This window comes from Hyperolius riggenbachi, chromosome 12 (genome assembly GCF_040937935.1).
Source record: "Hyperolius riggenbachi isolate aHypRig1 chromosome 12, aHypRig1.pri, whole genome shotgun sequence".
NCBI lineage: Eukaryota > Metazoa > Chordata > Amphibia > Anura > Hyperoliidae > Hyperolius > Hyperolius riggenbachi.
This window is the reverse complement of record NC_090657.1, coordinates 177,733,506-177,757,200: the sequence shown is the minus strand read 5'-3', so window position 1 is coordinate 177,757,200 and position 23,695 is coordinate 177,733,506. Positions and strand designations below refer to the sequence as shown.

At 48.8% G+C, this 23,695-nt stretch overlaps 1 protein-coding gene across 2 annotated transcripts in view; it reads left to right on the top strand.

Moving 5' to 3' along the window:
• LOC137540714 (opioid growth factor receptor-like) overlaps nt 1-23,695 on the top strand; it is a 376,839-nt gene that overhangs the window by 320,397 nt on the left and 32,747 nt on the right. For both annotated transcript variants that reach the window (XM_068261839.1, XM_068261838.1), the window contains exons 2-3: nt 10,451-10,555; nt 20,335-20,397. In XM_068261839.1, coding sequence (XP_068117940.1) covers nt 10,451-10,555; nt 20,335-20,397 — 168 coding nt within the window. The remainder of the gene's footprint in view (nt 1-10,450; nt 10,556-20,334; nt 20,398-23,695) is intronic.

Below are 23,695 nucleotides of genomic sequence, written 5' to 3'. Positions count from 1 at the left end.
AGCCCTAATTGTCATGAATCAACTTTAAATCCTTTAACGGGAATCCGTTATGGCGGGCAAAGATGACACCACATTCCTTTCATGAGAATCATATGGAGGCGGGCAAGTCTGCCATTTGTGACCCCGGGTAATGGCCGGGGAATGAGGGGTTTGAATCCGGTGTGGAGCCTGAGCAACGGCTACCACTGCACATCCAGGCAAGGAGGGCAGCAGGCAGGCAGGCAGGCATGCACGCCCGCCCTGAGGTAGTGACCAAAAATAACAATACAGGTCTCAGGACTCAGGAGGACCTTTTGCGGCCCTAATTGTCATGAATCAACTTTAAATCCTTTAACGGGAATCCGTTATGGCGGGCAAAGATGACACCACATTCCTTTCACAAGAATCATATGGAGGCCGGCAAGTCTGCCATTTGTGAGTGACCCCGGGTAATGGCCGGGGAATGAGGGAGGGAATCCGGTGTGGAGCCTGAGCAACGGCTACCACTGCACATCCAAGGAGGGCAGCAGGCAGGCATGCAATACAGGACTTTGAGGCCCTAATTGTAATGAATCAACTTTAAATCCTTTTAACGGGAATCCGTTATGGAGGGCAAGTCTGCCATTGTCACCGCGGGGAATGAAGGTTAGATTCCGGCCCGAAGTGGGAGCCTGCTGAGACCCATGCTGTAGCTGCCCTGACCGTGCTTTGCAGACCAGGCATCTGTGGTCAGATGGACCCTTGAGCCAGCGGAAGACAAACCAAGTCGAAAGCATTTGCCAAGAATGTTTTACGGAGGGCAAGTTTTTTTGCCCTTTTTTTAAATTTTTTGAAAATGATAGATGGTTGTATTTTTAAATTGTTTGAAAGTTTAGATGGTTGTATTTTTAAATTGTTTGAAAGTTTAGATGGTTGTATTTTTAAATTGTTTAAAAGTGTATCCATTCAAGTGCAAGTTATGCACTGACTGCCAGGTATAATGTGCAGTCACAGATTCAGTGAAAGGTATGCAGTGACTGCAAACAGCCGTTTGTGTAGTGACGGCCGTGCTGGACTGGTGCGCACCATGACGAGAGTGCTGGTGATGGTGGCTTTTAAGCCCATATGCTCACCCGGCTGATGTAGCTGAATGACAGAACAGTGACTGTCCAGCTGATCAAATTTGGTCTGACCACAATGAAGCAACGACCTTATTATCTTTTGTGTGCCACCGCCACCCGAGACACTCAAATAGCCGGCGGTCATTGCTTCATTGTGATGCGCAAGCCCCTTCACCGCGGCAAGGTAATGATCACGAAGGGGGCTGGGCACATGTACACGCACCAGAAAAATTAGTGTAGAGGCCGCTGCTAGCAGCGGCCTTAAAAATTCAGGAATCCGCCTAGAGTCCTGGACCCTGTTGGTGGTGGCGGAGAAGGCAGTCAAGCGGCCTGCAGTCAGAGATGCTGTGTGTGGGGACTGACTTAGTCTTCGGTCGTCCAGTAGCCCTCTGTGATCCATTCCTCATTCATTTTGATAAAGGTCAGGTACTGAACACTGTCGTGACTTAGGCGACTTCTCTTCTCAGTAACTATGCCTCCAGCTGCACTGAAGGTCCTTTCTGACAGGACGCTTGCGGCAGGGCAAGAGAGAAGTTGTATGGCAAATTGGGACAGCTCTGGCCACAGGTCAAGCCTGCGCAACCAGTAGTCCAAGGGTTCATCGTCACTTTTCGCAGAGTCTACATCCACACTCAAGGCCAGGTAGCCGGCTACCTGCCGGTCCAGGCGTTGGTGGAGGGTGGATCCGGAAGGATTATGGCGAGGAGTTGGACTAAAGAACGTCCGCATGTCCGACATCACCCTGAGATCGCTGGAGCGTCCTGTCCTTGCCTGCGTGGACTTGGGAGGAGGAGAGTTACTGCCAGTGGTACCTTGATTGCGTTGTGCAGCCACATCACCCTTAAATGCATTGTAAAGCGTCATCGACAGCTTGTTCTGCAAGTGCTGCATCCTTTCCGCCTTTTGTTGAGTTGGTAAGAGGTCCGCCACTTTGTGCCTGTACCGAGGGTCTAGTAGCGTGGCCACCCAGTACAGGTCATTCGTCTTGAGTTTTTTGATACGGGGGCTACTCAACAGGTTGGACAACATAAAAGAGGACATCTGCACAAAGCTGGATGCAGACGTACTCTCCATCTCCTCTTGCTCTTCCTCAGTGATGGGAGGCAACTCCTCTTCCTCCCCCCAGCCACGAACAATACCACGGGAACGTGGAGCAGCAGAAGCCCCCTGTGATGGCTGCCGCGGTTGTTCTCCTTCCGCCGCCTCTTCCTCCTCCACAGAAACACCTTCCTTATCATCACCATCATCAGAGTCTGACTCCTCCCCTTCCCCACAGGACTCCTCTTCTTCCTCCTCCTCCCCCCTCTGTGCTGCCGCCGGTGTTGTGGAAACATCGGGTTCGTGTGTAAATGGCTCCCACGACTCCTGCTGCCCTATCTCTTCTTGTTCACGCTCCTCCACAGCTGTATCCACCACTCTACGCACGGCACGCTCCAGGAAGTAGGCGTAGGGGATCAAGTCGCTGATGGTGCCCTCATCGCGACTCACCAGTTTGGTCACCTCCTCAAAGGGCTCAATGACCCTGCATGCATTTCGCATCAGTGTCCAGTTGTTGGGCCAGAACATCCCCATCCTCCCAGATTGTGTCCTTATACTGTAATTATACAGGTACTGGGTGACGGCTTTTTCCTGGTCTAGCAGGCGAGAGAACATCAGCAGGGTGGAATTCCAGCGAGTCGGGCTATCGCAAATCAGGCGTCTCACCGGCAAGTTGATTCTACGCTGAATCTCCGCAAAGTGTGCCATGGCCTTGTAAGAGCACCTGAAATGCCCACACAACTTCCTGGCCTGCTTCAGGACGTCCTCTAAGCCTGGGTACTTGGACACAAATCTTTGCACGACCATATTAAGCACATGTGCCATGCAGGATATGTGTGTCAGCTTTCCCAAATTCAACGCAGCAATGAGATTCCTGCCGTTGTCACACACCACGTTGTCGATCTCAAGCTTGTGCGGGGTCAGCCATTGCTCCACCTGTTTGTTAAGAGCAGCCAGGAGAGCTGCTCCAGTGTGACTCTCCGCTTTCAGGCAAGACATGTCTAACACTGCGTGACACCGTCGTACCTGGCATGCAGCATAGGCCCTGGGGTGCTGGGGCTGTTTAGCTGGAGAGGAGATGGCGGCACCAGCCAAGGAGGAGGAGGAGGAGGATGACGACAGCGAAGCGGTGATAGCAAGTGGAGAGGAGGTGGCTGGAGGCCTGCCTGCAAGCCGTGGAGGTGTGACAAGTCGGTCCTCTGCGCAGCCACGTACTCCCTGCTTGCTGCCATCGGTCACCAGGTTGACCCAATGGGCTGTGTATGTAATGTAGTGGCCCTGCCCGTGCTTGGCAGACCAGGCATCCGTGGTCAGGTGGACCCTTGACCCAACGCTGTGTGCCAGAGATGACACCACTTGCCTCTGAACTGCATGGTAGAGTTTGGGTATGGCCTTTTGTGAAAAATAATTGCGGCCTGGTATCTTCCACTGCGGTGTACCAATGGCCACAAACTTACGGAAAGCCTCCGACTCCACCAGCTTGGATAGTAATAGCTGGCGAGCTAATAGTTCCACCACGCCAGCTGTCAGACGCCGGGCAAGAGGGTGACTGGCAGACATTTGCTTCTTCCGCTCAAATACTTCCTTCACGGACAGCTGGGTACTGCTGTGGGCAGAGGAGAAGGAACCGCTGAAGGGAAGAGGCGGTGTGGAGGAGGGTGGCTGTGAAGGTGCAAGGGAGAAAGTGGATGAGGACGATGCACCTGAAGGAGGAAGAGGAGAAGGAGGGTGGCTTGTCTTTTGAGGGGTGCTGCTTTTCCTCAGGTGTTCTTGCCATAGCTGTTTGTGCCTTCTCTCCAGGTGCCTTCGTAAGGCACTTGTCCCTACGTGAGAGTTGGCCTTTCCACGGCTCAATTTTTGCTGGCAGAGACAACAGATGGCTTTGCTCCGATCTGAGACACACACGTGAAAAAATGTCCAAACCGCTGAGCCCCCCTGGGTTGATGGCGCTACGGTGGCATCAGCAGCTGACGTTGAAGGGCATGTTGGCTGGCTGGCCATAGCTGGCGATACATGGTGCCGGACACTGCCCCCAGTTGTTTCTGAGGACGAGCTCCCTCTGCTTCTATCATGGAGTCATCTCCTCCTAGTCCTCTCTGACTCCTCCTCTGAACTGTCCCCCTGCTCATCTCCTCTACCAGGAACATATGTGGTATCCGTATAATCGTCATCATAATCCTCCTGGCCAGCTGCACTTTCCTCAGACACCTCCTCAACTGCACCAACTTCAGGTGTTTCATCAGCCCCCTCCTCACACGTTACGTCCATACTATCGCCACCTAACTCAGACTTAGGAGGTGGTGTACCTGCGCCTTCTTCTTGTTGTTGCAGTAGTGGCTGTGAATCAGTGATTTCACCACCACCACCAAATAACTCCTGTGAAGTGTCAAATGCAGCGGATGTGGTGCTTGTTGTAGCGCTGGTGGCTGCGGGAGATGAGGTGTTCTGTGTTAAATACTCAATCACCTCCTCACGATTTTGGGAAGTGATGGCACGTGCCTTCTTCTAAGCACTGTATTTTGGGCCAGGTCCGCACGAAATCACAGCAACACCACCTCGCACAGACCTGCCGGTGCCTGGTGGCCTTCCTCTGGGTCTGCCTCTACCTCTTCCTCTACCTGGTTTGTCCATTTTGTCCATCTCGGGAAGATGCTAGGTATATGCAGTGAGCTGGGTTCACTGAACAGTAAAGGTACTTGGATGCAGTGAGGTGGGTTCACTCAACACAACAGGTAGTATGATGCAGTGAGGTGGGTTCACTCAACACAATAGGTAGTAGGATGCAGTGAGCTGGGTTCACTGAACAGTAAAGGTACTAGGATGCAGTGAGGTGGGTTCACTCAACACAACAAGTAGTAGGATACAGTGAGCTGGGTTCACTGAACAGTAAAGGTACTAGGATGCAGTGAGCTGGGTTCACTGAACAGTAAAGGTACTAGGATGCAGTGAGGTGGGTTCACTCAACACAACAGGTAGTAGGATGCAGTGAGCTGGGATCACTGAACAGTAAAGGTACTAGGATGCAGTGAGCTGGGTTCACTGAACAGTAAAGGTACTAGGATGCAGTGAGGTGGGTTCACTCAACACAACAGGTAGTAGGATGCAGTGAGCTGGGTTCACTCAACACAACAGGTAGTAGGATGCAGTGAGCTGGGTTCACTCAACACAAAGCTAGGTATATGCAGTGATGACGAGGTGGGTTAAGTCACCACAACAGGTAGTAGCTATATGCAGTGAGCTGGGTTCACTCAACACAACAGGTAGTAGGTATATGCAGTGAGCTGGGTTTACTCAACACAACAGGTAGTTATGTGCAGTGATGAGGTGGGTTAAGTAAACACAACAGGTAGTAGGTATATGCAGTGAGCTAGGTTTACTCAACACAACAGTTAGTTATGTGCAGTGATGAGGTGGGTTAAGTAAACACAACAGGTAGTAGGTATATGCAGTGAGCTGGGTTCACTCAACACAACAGGTAGTAGGTATATGCAGTGAGCTGGGTTCACTTAACACAACAGGTAGTTATGTGCAGTGATGAGGTGGGTTAAGTAAACACAACAGGTAGTAGGTATATGCAGTGAGCTGGGTTCACTCAACACAACAGGTAGTAGGTATATGCAGTGAGCTGGGTTCACTCAACCCAACAGGTAGTAGGTATATGCAGTGAGCTGGGTTCACTCAACACAACAGGTAGTTATGTGCAGTGAGGAGGTGGGTTAAGTAAACACAACAGGTAGTAGGTATATGCAGTGAGCTGGGTTCACTCAACACTACAGGTAGTTATGTGCAGTGATGAGGTGGGTTAAGTAAACACAACAGGTAGTAGTAGGATGCAGTGAGCTGGGTTCACTCAACACAAAGCTAGGTATATGCAGTGATGAGGTGGGTTAAGTAAACACAACAGGTACTGGGTATATGCAGTACTGGGTAGTACAATGTGCAGCTCCCTGCCACACACACAGGTAGTCAGTCACTGAATGTGCTGGGCTGCTGGCAGTGGCACACACACACTATCAATTAGCAAGGCTGTGCATGCAACAAAAGTGTCAGTTTGACACACAGTAAAAAAAATAAAGTACAGGATGAGCTCTGACAAGAGCTGTTGCTGGTTGCTATAAAAGCAATAACAATCAGCCAGGAGCAAACTAAGCAGCCAAGAACCTAACTAATCTGTCCCTAGAAGAACAAGTCTGCAGCAGCTCGCCCTAGTCTGTCTAATAGCAGGCACACGAGTGAGTGTAATGGCCGCTGGACCCTGCCTTATATAAGGGGGGGTGGGGCTCCAGGGCTTACTGTAGCCTGAATGGCTACAATGTGCCTGCTGACTGTGATGCAGAGGGTCAAAGTTGACCCTCATAGTGCATTATGGGGCGAATCGAACTTACGCAAAGGTTCGCCTGGCGCAGGCGAACGCGAACCCCCAATGTTCGCCTGGAACCGTTCGCCGGCGAACCGTTCGCTACATCTCTAATCAGGATTATCCAACTCTGTTGTAGATGTAATGCTAAGTCATCCTGAACCCAAGACTGTTGATGATGCAGTGGCGTACCTAGGGTGTTTGACACCCGGTGCTGGGTATTATAAGACCCCCCCCCCCTCAAAAAAAGGAGCAAGTTCGGCAAACTACGCGTGCCACGGCAGGTAATGCCAGGTATAGGTGCTCCTAGTATACGTAATATAGTTGCCCCAGTATATGTAATAAAGTTTGCCCCCAGTATAGGTAGCTATTATAGTTGCCCCCACCCCAGTATAGGTAGTATAGTTGTCCGTAGTATAGTTGCCCCAGTATAGTTAACTATTATAGTTGCCCCCAGTATAGGTAATATAGTTGTTCCCAGTATAGGTAATATAGTTGCCCCCAGTGTAGGTAGTATAGTTGCCCCCAGTGTAGCCGGCATAGTTGCCCCCAGTATGGCAAGCGTAGTTGCCCCCAGTGTAGCTACCCCCAGTGTGGCCAGAGTAGCTGCCCCCAGTGTGGCCAGAGTAGTTGCCCCCAGTTTAGCCAGCGTAGTTGTCCCCAGTTTAGCCAGCGTAGTTGCCCCCACTGTAGCTACCCCCAGTGTGGCCAGAGTAGTTGCCCCCAGTTTAGCCAGCGTACTTGCCCCCAGTGTGGCCAGAGGAGTTTGCATCAGTTTAGCCAGCGTAGTTGCCCCCATTTTGGCCAGCGTAGTTGCCCCCAGTGTGGCCAGAGTAGTTGCCCCCAGTTTAGCCAGTATAGTTGCCCCCAGTGTGGCCAGAGTAGTTGCCCCCAGTTTAGCCAGCGTATTTGCCCCCAGTGTGGCCAAAGTAGTTGCCCCCAGTCTAGCTGCCCCCACTTTGGCCAGAGTAGTTGCCCCCACTTTGGCCAGAGTAGTTGCCCCCAGATTAGCCAGCGTACTTGCCCCCAGTGTGGCCAGAGTAGTTGCCCCCAGTGTGGCCAGAGTAATTGCCCCCAGTTTAGCAGCGTAGTTGCCCCCAGTGTGGCTAGAGTAGTTGCCACCAGTTTAGCCAGCGTAGTTGCCCCCAGTTTAGCCAGCGTAGTTGCTCCCAGTTTGGCCAGAGTAGTTGCCCCCACTGTAGTTGCTCCAGGAGGAAAAGAAGCACTAGAAGGAGGGGCGTGGAGGCAGCGGCGGGGAGGGGGGCCAGAACCCCCCCACTCCCTCACCTAGGACCCCTCCGTCTGCTATCTTCCCCTCCAGAATAGCAGCGGCAAAGAGGCTAGGCGGGCGGAGGATTACTCACCTAATTTCTGCGTTCCAATCACTGGAGCGCAGCGTCCCCATCGTCACAGGTCTCTGCCTTCAATACCGCCCACTGTGCTTCCACCAATCAGGAAGCACAGTGGGCGTCATTGAAGGCGGAGACCTGTTACGAGGAGACGCTGCGCTCCAGCGCTTGGAACGCGGAAGTTAGGTGAGTAATCCTCCGCCCGCCTCGCCTCTTTGCCGCCGCTATTCTGGAGGAGAAGATGGCAGAAAGAGGGGTGAGGGAGTGGGGGGGTTCTGGCCCCCCTCCCCGACGCTGCCTCCACGCCCCTCCTTCTAGCGCTTCTTTTCTCCTTGTTCTGCTGCTGTAGGGGACAGGGGGGCTTGGCGACACCCCCTTGCCTGTCAGTCACCCGGTGCGCCACGCCCCCCTGCGCCCAACGATAGGAACGCCACTGTGAAGATGTGATCTCACTAGCAGTAAGAATAGATCGCCGTATTCGTTACCAAAGGCAAGCTCGTGGTAGACACTCAGTGAGGTCCGTTCCCGTCACCTCTCCTACTCCTTCTCTTCTTAAATTGTCAGAGGTCGAGAAAAATCGGAGACGGTCTGAGGGGCTCTGTCTATATTGTGCAGAAAAAAGGCCATATAGTACTGAACTGTCCTAAGAAGGCAGAAAACTCTGCCGCCTAGGAGTAGCTAGAGGCACTACCCTAGGCGAGCCAGTGTTACCTCTACTTGATAATCGGTTACTACTCCCTTGTTCTATTTCCTGGGAAGATCAAGTCCAGTCTACCCAGGCATTTATAGACTCGGGTTCAGCAGCTAATTCTATAGATTATGATTTTGTTAAGAAATTGGGGATTCCCCTGCTCCCCTTAGACAGACAGATTATTCTCACTGCAGTGGATGACTCTCCACTTCAAGGGAATCCTCCCCTGTCTCAGACTCTGAGTTTGTTATGTCAGACTCTGAGTTTGTTTTTTGTACTTAAAGGGAAGGTTCAGGGAAACGTTGAAAAAAATAAAAATCCATATCCACTTACCCGGGGCTTCCTCCAGCCCGTGGCAGGCAGGAGGTGACCTCGCCGCCGCTCCAGAGGCTTCCGGTCGTCTTCGGTGGCCGACCCGACCTGGCCAGGCTGGCTGCCAGGTCGGGCTCTTCTGCGCTCCACGGACGGGCTCTTCTGCGTCCCACGCGGGCGCGCTGACGTCATCGGACGTCCTCCGGGCTGTACTGAGCAGGCGCAGTATTTCTGTAATAATTGTAAAATTATTCTTGGCATAATGTCCCACCTAAAGAAAGCCTAATTGGTGGCGAAAAAAACAAGATATAGTTCATTTCATTGCGATAAGTAATGATAAAATTATAGACGAATGAATGGAAGGAGCGCTGAAAGGTGAAAATTGCTCTGGTGGTCAGGGGGTAAAACCCCTCAGTTGGGAAGTGGTTAAAAATACAGTGACTGCTTTATTGCAGCAGCACAAGTAACGTGTTTTTAGATTGGTTTATTTCATTTTTGTGGACTAAGCACAGCTATTACTGTATATATATATATATATATATATATATATATATATATATATATATATATATATATATATTTATCTTTTTCCTGAGTCCGACTCCACAGCCCTGGCCAGGAGGATGTGGGACGCCTCTGCAGAATACAGAGGCTTCCCGCTTCTTAGGCAAGTATCTCTTTTCTCTTTTTGTTTTTTTATACTGCCTCGTCTTTGGGTACATTTTAGGGTGAAATAGCTCAAGAGAACGTTTGAATATCAGGGTCAGTGTCTCCTTAAAGGATACCCGAACTGACAAGTGACATGATAAGATAGACATGGGTATGTACAGTCAGTGGCGTAGCTAAGGAGCTGAGGGCCCCGATGCAAGTTTTACTATGGGCCCCCCCTCCCCCAAGCACTCTATACATAACAATTGATACGGCGCACCAAAACCTGCCAATGGCAACTTCAGTGTCAGGGGTGCAAGAGGGGGATGGGGAACAGTGTGTTAATGATTACTACTATTCAAAGTATCTATAGAAGTGATTATTATGAGCACAGGGCCAATACAGAGCTAATACTGTAGTTGAGGGAGGGCCCTTCGGGGCCCCTCTGGCCCAAGGGCCCCGATGCGGTCGCTACCTCTGCACCCCCTATTGCTACGCCCCTGTGTACAGTGCCTAGCACACAAATAACTATGCTGTGTTCTTTTTTTTCTTTCTCTGCCTGAAAGAGTTAAATATCAGGTATGTAAGTGGCTGACTCATTCCTGACTCAGACAGGAAGTGACTACAGTGTGACCCTCACTGATAAGGAAATTCCCCCCTCCCCTTCTCTGTCCACTGCAGGGAAAGTCCTGTCCTGCTAGTCATTTCACCCCCAGAATGCTTCCCTAGTAAAATGATTCGAGATTTGGTTCAAAGATCCGGATCTTTTCAATGATCCGATTCGAATCATCCGAATCCTTGAAAAGATCCGGACTTCCCATCTCTAGTAGCTTGTGATCTCCTCCGATCTGCAGCTGGAGATGCCTCAGTACAGCCAGCCCCATACAGGGTGCAGGAGGGAGGAGGTCTGTGTACACTTCCTCTCTGCCTTCTCTGCACTCTCTAGCTTTCACTTTCTCTCTCTGAATTGTCCCAGGCCAGCAGTATGTCCCAAGAAGCCAAGGAATGGAGTCCAGACTACGACTCTACCTGGGAGGACGATGACCAGCCCGCCACAAGCAGAGGAGACACACAGTGCAAGGTACTCATCTATACTAAACCTTTACACTGCAGTGTGGATTGCAGATATTGGGCTTGATTCACAAAGCGGTGCTGTTTAGCACGGGTGTGTTAAACAGTTAGCGCATGAAGTGCCGTTCGCGGACTTTTGCGCGCGCAAAGTGCCGCAATTCGCACGATTGCGGACTTTTGCGCGCGCAATTTGCCGCGAATTGCACGCGCAAAAGTCCGTGATCGCGCGAATCGCGGCACTTTGCGCGCGCAAAAGTCCGCGAACGGCACTTCATGTGCTAACTGTTTAACACACCCGTGCTAAACAGTTAGCACCGCCTTGTGAATCAAGCCCATTCTGTGTGCAGCATATGCCTGTGTACACACTGCTCTGCTGAGCTGTAAGGAGTAGTTTATATGTATTTATATAGAACTGACATCTTCTGCAGCACTTTACAGCGTACATAGTCATGTCACTGACTGTCCTCAGAGGAGCTCACAATCTAATGCTGGGCATACACGGGTCGATCCAGCGGCCGATTAGCCGCCAGATCGACCCCCGCCGCGTCCCTGCGTGCGCACGGATCGATTCCCACTCGTCCCCTCCCCCGCGGTGATCGGACATGTCGGATATTAGCAATCGAGCCATTAGGCTCGATTGATAATCCTCCCCTCGATGCCATGTATGCCCAGCATAATCCTACCAAAGTCAGTCTAATGTCCTACCATATTATTATTGTGTATGTATATAGCACTGACATCTTCTGCAGCACTTTACAGAGTACATAGTTATATCACTGACTGACCTCAGAGGAGCTCACAATCTAATCCTACCGTAGTCCTAGTCTAATGTCCTACCATATTATTATTATGACATCTTCTGCAGCACTGTACAGAGCACATAGTCATGTCACTGACTGTCCTCAGAGGAGCTCACAGTCTAATCCTACCATATTATTATTATGTATTTATATAGCTCTGACATCTTCTGCAGCACTTTACAGAGTACATAGTCATGCCACTGACTATTCTCAGAGGAGCTCAGAATCTAATCCTACCACAGTAATAGCCTAATGTTCTACCATATTATTATTACGTATTTATATAGCAGTGACATCTTCTGCAGTGACATCTTCTGCAGCACTTTACAGAGTACATAGTCATGTCACTGAGGTCAGATTGTCTGAGGACAGATTTTAGGGGATAGAAGTTAACTTACCATTATGGTTTTGGGGTGTTAGAGCAAAGGAAACCATAATATTTAGAAGAAACCAAGGCAAACATAAGAAGCAGTGCTGCTACCACCTCACAACTGTCTCATATCAGTCACCGACAGTGACAACCACATACATGTTCATCAACCACATACATGTTCACAAATGCGCATAGTTGTTACAGCAGAGTCAGGAGGTGTTTGTCAGAAGATTCACAGGTAAAAGCTTTAGCAGTATTCTATTCCCTTAAAGCGGATCTGAGATGAAAAACTATCTATAACATGTAACTTGTCTATATATATATATATATCTTATCTAAAGTTTAGATACTTTGCACAGCATATCTAGCTGCAAACAGCTTCAAAAGTCAATGATTATTTATTCCTGTGATACAATGAGTGAAGCCATGCTCTGTTTGTCACATTGTCACAGGCTGACGGCTGGAGATGCTATCAGCTTGCCTGTGTGTAAATTCAGTCCCCTCTCCTCCTCCCTCCTCCCCTCTGGCTAGTAACCGCCTCCTCATCCTGCCCAGACTGAGATCCCATAAGCCCTTGCTACAGTGCCAGGGCACAAAAGGAGCTGTGGGCGAGGCTTGTTTAGTTTATAGGGAATTAGAGTATTAAAATAAAACAAAAAAAAATATTTGGCTTGAGGAATGCCCTATAAACCATATGAAAGGAACACAATTATGCAATGAGTAAAAGTTTATCTCAGATCCACTTTAAAGAGGCCCTGTAGTGACAGAGTAGAATGTAATACATGATTCAGAATACCCTTTTTATGGTAATTTTCCAGATCTCAGCATCAGCATCGCTTCCTTAAAAATAATTGCATAAAGAGATAAAATGATAAATAATAGAATGTCTTAACTTTAGTTTATAATATTTTGTCTAATCGCATGGGCCAGTTTCTGGACATACAGCATACACAGAGTACCTAAGATTAAAATTTACAGAGCCTGTCACGTCTTAATGAGAACAGAGGGGGGTGGCTGGTTTAAATACTTACCTGTCCTGTCTTTGGGTCACAGGTAATGCTCTGCCCCCTCCTCAATGCAGTCGTGCCCATGTTTCTGAAGTCTGCGAAAGCTCTTTGAAAACCTCCGCCTGGATTGCCAAGGCCCGCCCCCATGCGGCTGATGAGCTGGGGGCGGGTCACAACAACACAAGTGGGCATGTCTAGCGCCGCAGTAGTGATTTTGAGGAAAGAAAAATCACAAGTTGGGGGGGGGGAGCAATCACCTGCCAGGAGGGATGATGCCAGAACAGGTAAGTATTTAAATCCATGACACTCCCACCATCCATCCTCATTAAGCCTGCTATGATGGGCCTGTCATTTACCTTACATACTTTTCAGTAAACTGATGGCTAGTGGCTGCTCTCCTTCTATGAGACCTCAATGTCTACATCTATGTTATGAAATTCATGGTGGTGCACAAATGATGGCCACTGAATGGCTCGTGATGGTTTTTAAGTCAATGTGGTCCATAGTTCTGCTGATATGAAAATTGGCTTCAGAATTTCCAGCAAACACAGCCTTAACTTAATGGCGAGGAAAGTGAAAATTGGCTTCTGTAACAAGAATTTTCGGCAAACAGCGACAATAACAAGATGGCCCCTGGGAAATCCCTGGTCCTTGGAGGCCACATTAGGCCTCTTGCACACTACATGTGATTCCGATTTTTTTAAACAATTCAATTTTTGATTCCGATTACAAAAAAAAGGGACTGCATGCTGCTACTTTTTTTTTTTTTTTATCGGAATCAAAAATTGGATTGTATAAAAAAATTGGAATCGCATGTAGTGTGCAAGAGGCCTTAAGAGTGGCAGAACCAGCGTTTTTCCACATGGATCAGGAGTCCTGGGGACCAGGACAGGGGATTACCTGATCCCCTGGACCTCCATTCATGAAAAAACACTCGTTCTGCCACTTTAGTGTGGCCTCCAGGGACCAGGGAATCCCCAGCAGCCATTTTGTTGACATCACTTTAACCACTTGAGGACCACAGTGGTAACCCCCCCCCCCCCCCCCCTCCCTAAAGACCAGGCTGTTTTTTACTTAATTGGCCACTGAAGCTTTAAGGCCAACACAGCACACAAGTGATCCCCCCCCCCCCTTTTCTCCCCACCAAAAGAGCTCTCTGTTGGTGGGGACTGATCGCCCCCCCTTGTGTTTATTTTTAAAAAAAATAAATATTTATGTTGTTGTTTTGTAATATGTTTTACTATTTCTCTTTTTTTTTCTTAATCCCCTCCCTCCCCCCAGCCGGCCAATCACGGCAATCGGCTGTCATAGGCTTCTTCCTATGAGAGATGATCGCTCTCTTGTCCGCCAGGTGGGCAGCCGTGTCACACGGCTGTCCCCAGTACAGCGCTGCTGCTGATCGCAGCGATGCACTGTGTAAATAGACGGAGATCATGCCGTCTAACAGTCTCCCGAGCGGCAATAGCGCTCGGAGACTGAAGACGGGGCGGAGCTCCACCCCCCGAGAAGGAGATGCGTGTGCACCCTGCGCGCGATCTCCTTCAGTAGCCGGCTCCAGGACCTGACGCCAATTGGCGTTAGGCGGTCCTGGGGCTGCCGCCGCAGCCACGCCCATTTACGTGGAGCCGTCTTAGAGTAGTTAAGCTGAAAACTCTTGTTTCAGAACCCAATTTTCGCATCAACAGTATGGAACACGGTACTCAAACGCAAAAAGAAATTTCTAATTTTTGTGATTTTATTCAGCCGAATTCTGATGCGAAAATCTTAACATGGAACTTTTCCAATTTTGAGAGCCCATCCTCGGCCCAGTTCCCCTGTGATGGCGGGCCTGACTGCCCCTCAGTATTGTGTACCGTGTGCTCTCAGTTATAACATCTAGCCTGTCCAGAAGAGTTCAGCAACATCTCCACTTCCCTCTATATTCAGGTCTTTACAAGAAAACAACACTCATCCCTTAGTTATCAGAGGAATGTGCCTCACCCTTACTGATACAATGTTCACTTTCTGTTTCAAATGTCACCTGTTATGTCTACTCTAAATGTAGCGTATGAATCTCCTAAGGCGCTATTCCACCACCCCACCCAGAAATTATTATCGAAGAAGTTATAGGGCTTGATTCACAAAGCGGTGCTAACCTACTTAGCATGTCTAAAGTCTTTAGACACGCTAACCAGGGTGCTAAGTAGGTTAGCACCGGATTTCTCAATCAGATCGCGCGCTAACTTTGCGCGCGCAAAGTTTTACGCGCGCAAAGTTTTACGTGCGCTAAGTCCCATAGGCTCTAATGGGCACTTCGCGCGGAGCGCCCTGCGCTCTGTGCAGTACGCGCGTAAAGTTTTGCGCGCGTAAAGTTTTATGCGCGATAAGCTTGTTTAGACGTGCTAAGGGGGTTTTCACAGGTGTGCTAACAGTTAGCACTGCTTTGTGAATCAAGCCCTTAAAGTGGACCCAAATTAAAAATACACGATTTCAGAAATAAAATCTATTTTCTAAATTAGAACAATAAATAGCAGCCTTTTTTCAGCTGCATGATGACAAATATACAATATTTTACATTTATTGGAGGAACCCCTCCCTTCCTTTCATATTGCCGGGACAGAATCCGGCAAACTGAAGGAGTAGATAGTGTCCAGCAAAGGAGGAATTGCTAATGGCTGCCACCTGTATAACCCTAGTTATGAAAAGAGAAGGGTGTAAAGCATGCACTGAAATGCTCATAGGCTTGAAGGAGTGTTTATTTATCTTTGTATGTGTCAGAGAGGTGCAACTAAATATTTTGAACTTAAAAAAAAGTTTGGTTTGAGTCCGCTTTAATGTCTCCCTAGTACTAGTTTGTAAAGCTGAAAGGACACCTGAAGGGAGAGGGATGTGGAGGCTGCCATATTCATTTCCTTTTAAATAGGTTGCCTGTCTGTCCTGCTAATCCTCTGCTTCCAATACTTTTAGCCACAGACCCTGAACAAGCTTGCAGATCAGGTGCTCTGACTGAAGTGTGACTGGATTAGCTGCATGCTTTCAGGTGTGTGATTAGGACACTACTGAAGAAAATAAATTAGCAGGACTGCCAAGCAACTGGTATTGTTTAACCTCCTTGCCGGTTATCCCGAACTGTGTTCAGGGTAAGCTGCAGCGGACGATCGCTCAGGTCCCGCTGGGGCGATTTACATAATTTTTTTTTTTTTTGGTGCACGCAGCTAGCAATTTGCCAGCTGCGTGAACTCACCGCTCGCCGCTGGTTCTCAGCCGCTCGCCGTGTTAGAGGGTGACCACCCCCCCCCCCCCCCCCGAGACCCCTGCGCAGCCTGGCCAATCAGTGGCAGGCAGCGCTGAGGATTGGATCGGGACTCCCTCTGACTTCACGACGTTGATGACGTCATCGCGCCCGGGGGAAGCCCTAATGAAAATCCCGTTCAGACCGGAGGGGGTGGGGGGATGCCGCTGCTCAGCGGCTATCCTAGGCTAGCTACATGATTTAAAAAAATAAATAAATAAACTGCTGCGCTGCCCCCCTGCCAAAATAATTGTAACGGCAGGGGGGGGGGGGGGGGTTTAAAGGGAACCTGTACTGAGTAAAATTACCGTATTTTTCGGAATATAAGACGCTCCGGCATATAAGACGCACCTAGATTTAGAGGGCAAAAATCAGGAAAAAAAAATAAACTAAACCTAGGTGCGTCTATGGTGCAGGGGCTTCTTATGGACCTCTAACTCCCCAAAAACTGTCTTTATCTAAGCTACACTGCCCATCTATACTAACACCTGCTACACTACACTTCCCTTACCCCTGCTGCCCCCATCAACTACACATTACTTCACTAACCCCTACTACAACAACTACACTACACTACAGTATACTACACTTCCCTCACTAACACCTGCAGCCAAATTAAACTACACTACACTTCACTAAGTAACCCCTCCAGCCAACCCAAACTACACTACACTACACCCCTGCTGCATCTCACCTGATCCTGTCGCCGCGATCCTCCCCTCCTCCATCTGCCTGTCATCACCCGAGAGTCGCAGCAGCCGTCATCTGAGGGTCCCATTAGGTTTCATCAGCGGGTCCAGCAATCCCATCCAGTATCCCCGCTCTTTAAGTGTCCAAGTCGCCGGCTTCTCTTCACTGCAGCCATGCTTGTATGCAGGCTCGCGGTGATCACGCGGTGATTACGCGCTGCCGGGGCCGCCTTCCTCCATAGTTACGGCGTCCTCTTCTTAGTTACAGTGCCCCCTTCTGCGTGACGAGCGGCGCACGTGCGCCTGACGTCATGCGTGACCCCGGCGCACATGCGCCGCTCGTCACACAGAAGGGGTCACTGTATCTAAGAAGAGGACGCCGTAACTATGGAGGAAGGCGGCCCCAGCAGCGCGTAATCACCGGGTGATCACCGCGAGCCTGCATACAAGCATGGCTGCAGTGAACAGGAGCCGGCGACTTGGACACTTAAAGAGCGGGGATACTGGATGGGATTGCTGGACCCTCTGATGACTGCTGCTGCGACATTGGATGACGGCGGACAGACGAAGGAGGCGAGGATCGCGGCGGCAGGATCCGGTAAGTATGTTATGGGGCAAAAATACCGTACCTTTGGAATATAAGACGCACCCACTTTTTACCCCCAGTTTTGGGGAAGAAAAAGTGCGTCTTATATTCCGAAAAATACGGTATTTAAAATAAGCACATGACGTAGCTGCAAATGAATATTACATATTTACCTCACCATCAGTTCCTCTCAGAAGCTCACCATTTTCTTCTTACAGTGATCCCTTCCAGTTCTGACACGATTTTGCCAGAACTGAAATATAGTCGTTGCTGTCAGTTATATATCAGCTGCTGTCAGTTACAACTGAATGTGCAAGGTAATGTCCATGTTTCCCTATGGCTCAAGTGGGTGATATTACAGTTTAAAAGAGTGCTGACCAGGAAGCTGTTATGGGGTAATGACCATTTTCAAAATGGAGGACAGAGAATTCCATTGATCACAGTGGACAAACAGGAAGCAGGAGAGGAGGAGAAAGAGATTTACGTGTGGACTACACAGGAGGTAAGTATGACCTGTGTATGGTTATTTTGACTTTTCATTTTCAGTTCAGGTTCTCTTTAAATAAATATGGCAGCCTCCATATCCTTCTCAGTTCAGGCGTACTTTAGGTGGCTTCAGATTTTTACATTTTTATTTAAAACTTTGGGGGGGGGGGGGGGGCAAAATTTTGAGTGAATTAGAGTTAAACCACCCCTGTATAGCTTCCAAGTGGCTGCTTTTTGGGGACCAAATTCCTCTGTCCATCTTTCTACCTTATTTGTCCCTCTTTCAGGATTGATGTACAGATATATACCTAATAAATAAGTGTTTATTTGACTCTTTACTTTATGCCCATCCTCAGTTGATAGTTTATTCCAAAATGTGAACATTTAGGAACAGTAGAGAGTATAGAAGGACCATACTCAGGGCCGGATTTTTGCCAAGGCCACCTAAACCCTACCCTACTCTCACACAGAACCTAACCCTACTCTCACACAGAACCCTCCCTCTCCCGATGCCTAGCCCTAAGATCCCCCTGGTGGTGCCTAACCCTAAGATCCCCCTGGTGGTGCCTAACCCTAAGATCCCCCTGGTGGTGCCTAACCCTAAGATCTCCCTAGTGGTGCCTAACCCTAAGATCTCCATGGTGGTGCCTAACCCTAAGATTCCCCTGGTGGTGCCTATCCCTAAGATCACTCTGGTGGTGCCTAGCCCTAAGATCACCCCTGGTAGTGCCTAACCCAAAGATCCCCCTGGTGGTGCCTAACCCTAAGATCACCTTGGTGGTGCCTAACCCAAAGATCCCCCTGGTGGTGCCTAGCCCTAAGATCCCCCTGGTGGTGCCTAGCCCTAAGATCCCCCTGGTGGTGCCTAACCCTAAGATCCCCCTGGTGGTGCCTAAACCAAAGACTCTCCCCATTGTGCCTAAAACTAAGATCCCCTCCCCCTGGTGCCTAATCCTAAGACCCTCCCCCCATGCCTAACAGTACCCCCCAAAACCTACTCCTCCAAACCTTAACCTTAGCAGCAGTGACAGCATTGCAGGCGCTTGCGGTAATGTAAATTGCGGCATTGCATAGTGGGCACGAGCCCCGGCGCCTGCGATGCTGTCACTGCCAATCAGGCGCCCCCACTTTTGCCAGGTGTGGACCACCAGAACATATCTGACAAGCAGGGACGGATTTGTACTCTTTACCGCCCAAGGCCACTGTCAGCAGCTGCCCCCCTCTAGTAGCCCGTTGACCCTTCCCTCTAGTATAGGCAGCCAGATGACCCTCACCTCTAGTACAGGTAGCCAGATAACCATTCCCCCCTCCTCCAGTTTTGATAGCCTGATGACCCCACCCTCTTCCCTACAGTATAGGTAGACTAATGACCCCTCCCCTTCCCTTTAGTATAAGAAGCCAGATGACCCTCCCCCTTATGTATAGAGAGCCTGATGACCCCCCTCCCTCCAGTAAAGGTAGCCAGGTGACCCTTCCTGCCCCCCACCCCAGTATAGCCTGCTGCCCACCCACCCTTGATCCTGTGGTGCCCTAGGCCATGGCCTATGTGGCCTTGCCTTAAATCCAGCCCTGCTGACAAGAGCTTGTTCTCGTGGCCACACTCCCCGCCCTGTACTTGCATGGCTGTATTGCACCTGAGTGAGTACGGCCATGCCTGCGCAGTACATCAAAGTTGCTTATAGGCAGAGTAGTGCAGTCACGATTTTAAAAACCAACAGTGGTCTCCAGGAGGAAATGGGAAGACTCTGGATGATCCAGAGACTTCCCCTATTAATAGGTAAGTATCAAATTGTTATTATTATATATCCTCCTCAGGTTCTCTTTATGGAAATACATAAAACAATTTTGTAGACTGATTACTCTGCTTGTCTCTGCCTCTGTGCATTATTTCTGTTTAATGGGTCAGTGAAAAAATAATGCCTTTGGAAGGTGGTGAGATACAGAAGTGGCCAAAAGTTAGTCATATTTTTTTGTATCCTAACTTTGGCAAACAGTACATAGCAGCACAATTTACGTATGTAACGTTGCATCTGAATGAATCACGACATCTGCAACAGTATTGTTTGGACAGGCAAGACCAAGGTGAGCACACCTGGCGATAATATTTGGACAAGTTTGTACTGTATGCTGTGTTTTGGTTTTTAGTAAACACCTTGCACCAACTGTGAAGGATGGTGGTGCAAGAGGGATGATCTGGGATTCTTTTGCAGCCACAGGACCCAGGCACCTTGCAGTCATTGAGTTGACCAAGAACTCCTGGATGTACAAAAGCCTTCTAGAGTCAGATGTGAGGAAATCTATGTGACTGCTAAAACCTGGCCAAAATTTGGTCTTGCAACAGGACATTAATCCCAAACACTCCAACAAATCTACTACAACATGGCTTGAATTGGTTGCACCAGAAAACGTTCTGCTCATTTTAATATCAATATGATGGACTTATGGCCACAACTGCATAAGCAGATAATCCACGAGCACATCTGATAGATCCGTGTGGACCTCTCTGCTAATTGTGTATTTCTCATGTTTGTAACTAGTGACTATTGCTCATATGGTGTCATTATTGTTTTATTCTAGGGCTCTAAAGCCGCCAAGGACATGCACAACTACAGATGCGGATACCCCAACAGAACCCAACAGGTAATGCTGTGTCCTTTCCATTGGCTCTCTACAGATGAGCCAGTTTGATTGCATACAGCACCGTGTTGCATTTGCCTATAGTGCATTCTTCCCTTCCTTTATTGTTTGCCTGGGTGCAGTTTGCTTCAATTACACATTGACTGTTCATCATTGCTGTTTGCAGTTGTTGAAAATAGAGTAATCTCAATATATAGAAGAACTTGAATGCCAACATTCATACATGGACTGTCTCTAATTTCCATGCAAACTCTAAGAATTGTTTCATTGTACATACCCTGAATTGATTGAATGTTCCTTTACAAGGATGGTGTAATGCTGGGGGGTCATACTTTCTGACCACCCAGTACAACAAGGCTAAGAGCTGGATAATGGAAGAGGTTACACCGGCTGCCCAGAGCAACTGCAGCTCTGGGCTTCCGATATCGCTACCAATAAAACACAATGGCAGCGCAGTGCGATGTTGCGCTGCCTTAGTTCGCACTGTGCTGCCTTAGCGATAGCAAGTATTCAGACAGGTACAAGACAAGACTATAGATTGGAGCGTAACTAGTAGCAACCGCAGCTCACAGTCACGTCCACAGAAGCAGGGCAAGCTGGCTAACAACAGTCACCAGCAAGCATCCACCCAGGCAAGACTATAGGATAGAACGTAACCAATAGCAACTGCAGCCTATAGTTACGTTCCCAGAAACTAGAGTAGCAGGAATACTACCAGTCACCAACGTGGTGATGGCAGAATCCAAGCTATCTGGATAATGGACTTCACTGATCCACCGCAGATGCAGCGAACATCCATCAAGTTGGCGGATGGTGTAATGGTTAAGGGCTCTGCCTCTGACACAGGAGACCAGGGTTCGAATCTTGGCTCTGCCTGTTCAGTAAGCCAGCACTAATTCAGTAGGAGACCTTTGGCAAGTCTCCCTTACACTGCTACTGCCAATAGAGCGCGCCCTAGTGGCTGCTGCTCTGCTCTAGCGCTCTGAGTCCGCAAGGAGAAAAGCGCAATATAAATGTTATTTGTCTTGTCTTGTCTTGTCATTAAGCATGGAACTAGGCAATACACAATGATAAGAAAAATAACAAACAGCTCAACTGACGGATAAATATATATTAGCAAGTCTGCATATATATTTATCAAGAACTAGCTAAAGCACAAGTAATAAGGTCAATAGAACTACAATAACAGAACTATACAGAGTAACAAGGTGCCCAGTAGATCAGCGTAGTGACCACTATGACGGGCGAGGTAAGAAATGGGAGGCAGACTTTTATGCTGGCATCAGCCAATGGATGCAGATATGCAAATCTCTACACAGCTGAATGGTAATTACTCAGTTGATTACCATTTGCTAGATGGCTGTGAATGCAAAGGACCCCCATAAGAAATACATGCAGAAACATGCATGCAGGAAATCCAGGGCTATCTGGCCGCAGCTCAGCTGCAACAAGCAATTGGTGGAATGATGACAGCATCCTGAGCTGCCCAGAACTGCAGAGCGATTGCAAATGACAATGAGACCCATTGCAAATGCACAACCGAATGCAAGCAGATAAGCCAGAACTGTCCGTTTGCAGCTCCACTGCAACGGACAGAATATGCTACAGGAGGGATCCTTACAGATGGACATTGAATTGTACTAAGTAATGGGTGGCAGCAATATTCTGACTAGTACTAACAGACTATGGGACTTCAATCAGTTATTGTAATGATCTGAGGTAGATTTCCAGAGTCAGCGCACACCGTGTGCGCTGAGCAGAGGAGAATCTCCACAATCACGGAATTAGAGTACCCATTAGATAGATGTATATATTTGTGGAGAGGAATTCCAACCAGCAGGTGGTGCTGTGGAGCACAGAGAAACAAAGTCTTTGCACATCCACAGATGTCAGATTGGAATTGCACGACTTGAGACAGAACAGAGCAAACAGAAACAAGACAGCAAGACAGAAGAGAACTGGAACAGAAAGAGACTATGTGAATGCCTACCAATCTAGTCGCCTCCCAGCGACGGTAGACACTTCACACCAGAACAGGCCAGAGTGTGAACACCAATCGCAGGAGAGGCGATTGTAACAGAGACACAAGACTGAGTAAAGACAGAACATAGGTGTAGTAAGAAAGACACAGCAAATAATTACAATCAGATCGCCAAGGAAAATAACAAACGCACTAGCTAAGCGCGGTCGCCGCATGAGAAGCGCAACAGCGACAAAACACGTTAATGGCACGGTCTCCGCATGATAAGCGCAACAGAGACAAAACACGCCAACCCTGACTAACAAATGAACACAGAAAACACAAACAAACAAATAACAGAAACGGTTGCTAATCGGTTGCCTTACCTCAGGCAACAGCAAGCGTTTGCTCCAGACCGACAGACAAACAGACTACAGGAACAGGTTGGATAGGATCCACTACTCTTCCGCAAGAGCGAGTGCGATCCGTACACAGGAACAGGACTGAAAGGATCCACTGCTCTTGCGCAAGAGCGAGTGCGATCCGCACAACAAGACAGACAGAAGGAGTAACCAGTAGCAACTGTAGCCGAGGTTATACTCCAAGATTCAGACTAGAAAGATCCACCACCTCTAACGCTAGGGCGAATGCGATCTATGTTCAGGACAGAACGATTCACTACCACCAACCGCTGGCGACAGTGCAATCGCAAGGACAAGACAGAATAGGCAGTACAAATTATAACACAAACCTGACTGCACTAAATAGGAATGCAAGGAGCACTCCCCAAGAATTAAATATACTAGAGAAAAGTAACAAGATACTGAGGCTCTAAGGTAAGTTTCCCCACAGAGGAACTATGTCGAGCAAGGAATTCTGGGAGGAAATGACATTTATACTCAAAACCCTCCAAGGAAGCCAGCAAGCAATTTGCACGACAAGTGGATGCAAATCCATCCACAGCAGTGAGCTGACAGAAAAGGCCTGTTTCCCCCGGACTTGCATTATTCAAGCTGCATAAGAAACTATCCAAATATCCAGGGAAACAAGGCCAGCAGAGCAGATCATGACAGTTATTTGATTTTTCTGCTTGATCAGTAATGGTGAGTGGGTAGGTCGGTTTGCTGCAGGCAGGGGCGTCTCACCCACCAGGCAAGTATAGGCGGTTGCCTGGGGCGCCATGAGGTGGTGAGGCGCATTCCCCCGCCTCTGCTACCGTGACCATGTTTTTTTTTTTTATATTATATTACCTCCCGACTCAGTCCCCGGTGCTCGGCACGCTACCATGTGCTCAGCAGTGCCTCCACCTCCACTTCTCCCCAGCCAATAGAGTAATCAATA